General features: G+C 50.6%; 1 protein-coding gene across 1 annotated transcript in view; it reads right to left on the bottom strand.

Moving 5' to 3' along the window:
- The window catches only part of LOC106147540 (leucine-twenty homeobox-like), a 2,276-nt gene extending 786 nt beyond the window's left edge, over nucleotides 1–1,490 (bottom strand). The window contains exons 1-2 of the mRNA XM_013509646.1: nucleotides 1,475–1,490; nucleotides 614–765 (exon numbers count right to left, since the gene is read on the bottom strand). Coding sequence (XP_013365100.1) covers nucleotides 614–765; nucleotides 1,475–1,490 — 168 coding nt within the window. The remainder of the gene's footprint in view (nucleotides 1–613; nucleotides 766–1,474) is intronic.
- Nucleotides 1,491–6,742: the final 5,252 nt, after the last annotated feature.

Genomic DNA, 6,742 nt, shown 5'->3' with positions numbered 1-6,742 from the left:
TGTAGCTTGGGTGGTTGCAGGTTCATGCAGGGATTTCGCCCTGAGTCTGTTGAGAGTCTATTTGAGGAGATCTGAATAATGTAAAATTTCAGATGGAGCAGTATCCCGATATTGACCTGCTGTATTTTCTAAATATTGCCTTGGTGGGTGCTTGTTTCCTACGTAACAGGATGGAGATGCGGTGTCTTCTTGAAGAAGTGGAGCATGATGAGAAGTGATTTGGTGTGAGAATAGGGCGTTTGGGAAGCATTTCTGCTCATGTCCAGGAAGTGGGTTAGGTCTTGTAGCGTGAGAGCAATCCCAAGAGTGGGCTGCCACCATGGGAAGAAATGCCAATGGCAGGATGTGAGATCCAGACTCAAGGGGTCCTAGGTAGTGTTTTGGGGCAAGATTTAATTTCTGAGTGTTGTGTTGGGTAGTGTTGGAAGCCAAGTCCTTTAGTGAGTCTCAGTCTTCCTCCCAAAGAGAGCCTGAGTGAGGCTGAAAATCTAACATATTTTTCTGTGTAGAGACACTCTGCACCTGTCAGTCCAGGGCACTTGTAAGATGGTGAGGAAGAACGTGTGATGTTGTGTATCAGGTGTACTACTCAGAGACACACTCAGAAACCTACCTTTATCGAGACTTCATCGAGCTCCAGTGTGGCAGCCAATTCTTTAACAACAGCAGGATTTGGAAGATTGTTGTTCTGAAAGGCATCCATCATTACTGACAGTTGAGAATGGGTAAATCTGGTACGTGGCCGGCGATTGTATTTTAGATCGTCTGTAGGGGGAACATGCAAAAGGCTTGCATTAAAGTCATAACCAGAAGGAAATGACAGAAGACCTCTGTTCAGATAATAGGAAAAAGTGAATTTCATGGCTGGGCCTGACCTGCATGTCAGGGCTTGTCTCTAATAGGTCACCCATACAAGCCATGACTCACCATCTTCCTGTGAATGCTCTGCACCTCCACACAAGCAGTGCCTCACTGGGAGAGGTTACCTTATTGGCAGGAGAGTCACACTGAGTCATGAGTTCACAAGGTTTGTGCAGTACTCGAGACATTGCTCTACTAAGCATGCAGACTCGGAGGTACTTTCAGATCTGGAAGACCTGCTATTGACGTGGTCATTCATCGGTGGGATCAGTATGGAGGGGCAGCTATGAAGTTAAGTGACCTCAGAATGCATGTTGATTTATTTTATGGTACCGTGAATCGAACTGAGGACCTTGTGCCTGCCAGGGAGGCGCTTATGCCACTGAAGTATATCGCCAGCCCTAGAATGCATGTTGATTCTGTCATCTACTGCATTTGCAGCAAGCTTAAAACAGAAATTCCTAGTGTGCAGAGGGCAGCAAAGGGTATTGTACTCATCCCCATGGGGGAGACAATTCCGAAAGTCCCGAACCAACAGGAATTCCCCTCCTCTATCCATGGTTTCTGCACCGCCAGTCCCTCAGCCCCACTTTCCCCCTCTGTCTCAGCTTACCTGGCACCTGGGGCATCGTTGCTGTAGGACAGGTCAAGACCTGTTCCACGATGTCGAACTCCTCAGTTTAAGTGGCTGCTGTGTGGGGCTGCCTGGCTATTTATCTTGCCGGAGTCTCAGACCCACCCTAACCCACCCTAACCCACCCTAATCCACCCTATTCTTAGGCCCTGTACTTCCCAGTCAAAACCTGCCTCTCGCCATTGTCCTTTTCTTTGCATTTTTCAGAGGAAGTCTCGCTCTTTGGTTTGAGCTGGCCTTGAGCTCCCTATGTAGCCCAGGCTGGCTTCCAATTTGCAGCAATCTTCCTGCCTCAGCCTTCCGAGTGCTGGGTTTACAGGAGTGCACCATGACACTTGACCTTCTAATTCTTTTTCCTTCTCTTCTCCAGAACCTAGGCCAGCGATGGTGAACCTTGTAGAGCTCGAGCACCAAAACTGCCCTTTAAAACCTACTCATTTAAACAAAGTGCCAGCAGTGTGATGAAAACTGAATGCTCCCCTGCCGTGGTGCTGCTGTTGGTTCTCGGCCAGCGTGGCAACATTGGGCTTTGTGCACCCACCGTGGCATGCATGTCCAACATGGCCACCACTGACTTAGGCTGTGCCAGGTGCTGTGTGCGGTAGTGCAAGTGAAGCTTGATTGAAAATGGGTTCCCAGCAGGGCGTGGTGGCACTCGCCTGTGATCCCAGCACTCTGGAGACTGAGGCCAGTGGATTACCGAGAATGAAAGGTCAGCTTGAACTCCATCACTAGACCCTGTCTGAAAGAAAAGTGGGAAAACAATCAGAAAGCAGCCAAAAATTCCCCACAATGCCCTAGAAGAGGAGAGGAAGACAAATGAAAGTGAGGCAAGCAGGAAAGAGAGAGAACGTGCAAAAATGTGACTGACGATAAATGAGTAAACAAACACAGTGCTGAAAACAAGCAGGCAGTTGGGCGTGGTGGCCATGCTTGTCATCCCAGCACTCAGCAGGTGAGGCAGGAGGATCACTGTGAGTTGGAGACCAGCCTGGGCTACAAAGTGAATTCAAGGCCAGCCTGAACTGCATAGTGAGACCATGTCTCAACAATAAGAGAAAAGGAAAAAAAGTCAGGCCCTGAGGGAGGGAGACTAGGGGGGAGAGGTTAGGGCTCACCGCAGGGTGGATGGAGGGTGAGTCACTTGTGCTGGTGAGACCCCCGGGAGCCTGCGGAAGCCACTGCTCCCCAGCCTACCCGGGAAGGCCGGGACAGAGGGCCTGCAGGATCTGGGCACAGGAGTCTGCTGTCTGGGTTAAGGAGTTTGGACTGGGGCCAGTTGGGGGCCCAGGGAGAGCAAGCTTTAGTGTTTTTTTCTTTTGTTTTCTGGCTCTGGGTGTTCAACTCAGGGGCTTTGCAGTGATCTATATAGCACCAGCTCTTTTTATCTTTTTATTCAGCTAAATTGCTGAATTGCCCAACCTGGTCTCAAACTTGGGCTCCTCCGGGCTCAGTCTCCCGGAGTGCAAGAATTATATGCCTGTCCTGCCACATCCGTCTTCCTTTTTTTTACAAAATGGAATGAAGCCTGTCTCTTGTTTCCTAGAATATTTGTCTCTGATTCTGTGTTTTTCTTTGTCACCTCACAGGCACCATGTTTAGTGATGGATTCCGTCATCTCCAAGTGTTTTTCTCCATGACATCATCATTGTGTCCTGGCTGTAATTTGGTAGACAAAGATACGGGTTCTGTGCGAATGACTGGACTCCCCCACCTGATGTGGTCTCGGCTTCCAGCTTCTCTGATCTGGACATGAAATGGTGGCCACGGCCCCAAATCCCACACCTCCATTGGCCTCCTCCGGAGACATCTGGGAAAGAGCAAAGCACTCTAAGTGTATAACACTGAGGGGAGCCCTAGGACAAAGTGACAGAGAAGGACCCATTTATGTCATACAGGATCAAAATTCACGGAGAGAAAGTTGGGCAAAGTTAGGCATAGACATCCACATTTCTGTTTGGAAGGGTGAATTGGGCCTCCAAGTTTCCACACCGAGTTTGAAGTCGGCCCTTGCAGTGGCCCTGATGCAGATGGAATGGGGGTGACATATGCAAAGGGCCTGGTCCCCAGTTGGCACGATGTTGCAGGAGGTCATGTTACAGCTGCCTGTCCCTTCTTCATCTGCTCATGTAGCAGATGCTGTCTGAGCACCCAGTCTGCAGAGTCTCGCTTTGGTGAGTTAGAAATGAGCCCTTAGTACAAGAGAATTCATCCTTCCCCTCTCAAGTGTTGGCATCTAGGGCAGGAAGCAGCAATGACCTCAGCCACCCAGCAGTTCTCCTTAGGATACCTGTGGTGTCATGACTGACAGCAAGACCAGTGAATGAGAGGCCGTGTGTCAGCCCGGAAAGCCAGGGGAGTCAGTAAGGGTCACTGTCCCTGAAGGATGGAAAAGAGCCTTCCAAGCCAGGGGAGCATCCAACACCAAGGTCCCGAGACCAGAGCACCTTTCAGTGTGACAGGTACAGAGAGGACGCCACTGCAGTGGAGAGCTACTGTGGCAGGGGATGGCAGGAAAGATCAGAGAGAAGGCAGGTTGCAGGCACACCGAGGGAAGGACTTTGGGCTCTTTTCCAAACCAAGTAGAAACCCGCTCAGAGCACCGGGAACACTCAGCCCCTTTTCTTGCACTGAAGTAGCAGGAGGAAAACCGGCCCCCACTGGAGTGGGCAGATGTTGCTCTCAGGCTGGTTGCAGGTTGGGTGTGAGGCTGAAGGGTGCCGTGATGTCACTTCTGAACATTTGTTTGTGGCACCATCTCCCCACGCATCTCCTCCTGTCGTATCTCTCTTCCTGTTCCCTGCTTTCCCATGAAGCCTGTCTTTGATCCCACAGCCAGGCCAAATTTTCTGTTTTCTGCCTCTGGGCCTCCTTTACAGCCACAGGCTGCAGAATGATGTTTTGATCAGTGGTGGATCCCATGTACCACAGTCCTATGACATGATAAAAGAGCTGAGAGCCTCCGTCACTCCTGGGTCTGTCCTTGCTCTCAGCCCTCTGTGTGCTGAGGTATATGGATGTCAGTTTGTGGTTCTGTCCCTCTCTCCTGGGGTTTCTAAATGTCTGTCCCTCTGGTCAACCCTGAAACTTGTCTGAATATGAACCAGATGCAGGATGGAGAAATAAGCTGGCATAGCTCCAGCCCACAGACACTGGGCTCACCACACTCGGTACAACAGAGAGCCTGGTGCGCCTTGTGTGCGCCTGAGGGCTCTGTGCCACTCCCCTGTGGCGGGTCCTGTGTCGAGGGCAGACTCAGTGCGGGTGTGGTGGGCAAATGCCGTGACCTCTGAGCCAGCTCCTCAGCCTAGTGGCCTGTGCTCTCTGCTCAGGCCATTGTGCTGTGGAGTATAATGACCTCCAGCATGGGATTAGCGAGGAGGGTTGTGGTGGCAGCTTGCTTGTCACCTGAGTGGTGTGCCCATGCTCGCTAAGGTCGTGGGCATCCATCTTCTTGCAAATCTCAGTATTTGGGATATTGATTGCACCTTCAGTGTAGCTTAAAAGCCACCCTAAGGCAAGTATCTGATCTTGCAGTGAACTCTGCTGCTTGCAGCAGGAGGGTTCACTTAGGGTGGAGGCCAGATTCTGTAGGGGTCTCCAGCAGGGGCTGTTGCCTGAAAGAAAGGGCTTTGTTAATGAGGACCCTGTCCGGGGCTCGTCTTTCTGTGGTCCCTTGTGTCAGGTGGAGAGCTCTACTGGCAGCCGCACATGGCCAGTAGCCAGGGGCCCGGAAAAGGGAGCATCCCCCAGTCCTGGGCCAGCCGGGAGTGTGTGAAGGTAGCTAGTATGGGTCGCCTGCCAGCTACTTCGCCAGGATCCTTCTCAGGGTGGGAGGCAGGGTTTTGTTGAGGGTTGTGGGGATTCTGAGGTGAGTGGGATTTGCCGTCCTGCCCTGGAGTTATTCATAGCTTGAAGGCAGAGTGTGGGGAGGACACGTTGTCCAGGCAGCTGTCACAGGAGCTGGGCAGAATGGGTTAGAGCCTCCCGTGAGAGGCAGAAGGGGCAGTTTAATTCTGCCTGGGATCCAGCACACGAAGTTTCTCCTGGAATCTAGACTCTGAGGGGTAACAAAACCTCAGTATTCAAGAGATGCAACTTTTTATGGTAGTGTCTTGCTTCTTTTGAAAAGCAGTGCTGTGTATGTAACCCAAGGCATGGTGCACAACACGCCCGTGCTCTGCACTTAGCTCTTGTGAGGCGGGGGAGGTGTCTGTACCTCGGGCATCTAGGACAAGGCCGCTGCGTATCAGGAGTTTGACAGCACAGCTCAGGGGGCTGATGCACAGAGTGACTTGACCTTGGCTTGAGATAATATACTTTCTTCTTTCTCCTTCCCTGTGAAGCCGCCCTGCCATGGTGTTCCACTCACGATTAGAGATCCTTCCTGTCCCAGATCCTACCCTCCCCGGAATGCTACATGAACTTTTTCTTATGCTGATCATGTCAATAAAAGTGCTGCAGGTGCTGGGTAGCTCCTTTGTTCTATCAGGAGAGAGGGCTCCACCTGACCTGAGCTTTCTCTATATTGGCTCATGTCTGTTTTATGCTCCACCATCCCCCCTGCAGAGTTTCAAGAGCTGCGCAAGATGCAACAAGTGATATCAGCAGCCCTAACAGTGCATCTAAATCAATCAAAGTAAACCCGGTGTGGTGGTTCAGGCCTGTAATCTGAGCATTCAGGAGGCTGAGGCTGGTGGATTGCCATGAGTTTGAGGCCAGTCTGTGCTACAAAGTTAACTCAAGGTCAGCCCGAACTACATAGTGAGGCCCTGCCTCAAAAAAATAAAAACAGAACAAAATTGTCAAAATTAATAAGAAAAAATCTATGTGGCAATTCCTGGCTTTTGTGCTTGTTGCTTTGATCTACAATTAAAATTTTAAGTAAAGACACAGCTCATCTGTCTTGGTTACTTTTGTCTCGTTGCTGGGCCAAAAATACTGGACACCCAAAATTAAGGAAGGAAAGGTTTATTTTGCTTACATTTTGTGGAGGTTTCAGTCCATACTTGGCAGGTTGGCACATGGCAACCTGCAAGAAAGGCACCTAACAGGCAGACTGGCACATGGCAGAGGGCTACAGCTCATGGTGCCAGAACACAGCAAAGCAACAAGCACAAAAGCTAGTAATTGCCACAAGCAGCCTCTTTCTCTCCCTTATATATGCAAACTATTCACCCCAGGGCCCATGCAGCTCTCACACCCAGAATCAATCAAACTCTAAAAGCTTGCCCCATGATCACATAA

This window comes from Chinchilla lanigera, unplaced genomic scaffold (genome assembly GCF_000276665.1).
Source record: "Chinchilla lanigera isolate Chin_1 unplaced genomic scaffold, ChiLan1.0 scaffold00177, whole genome shotgun sequence".
Classification (NCBI taxonomy): Eukaryota; Metazoa; Chordata; class Mammalia; order Rodentia; family Chinchillidae; genus Chinchilla; species Chinchilla lanigera.
Note: the sequence above shows the minus strand (reverse complement) of the source record. Positions and strands in the feature narration are given on the sequence as shown.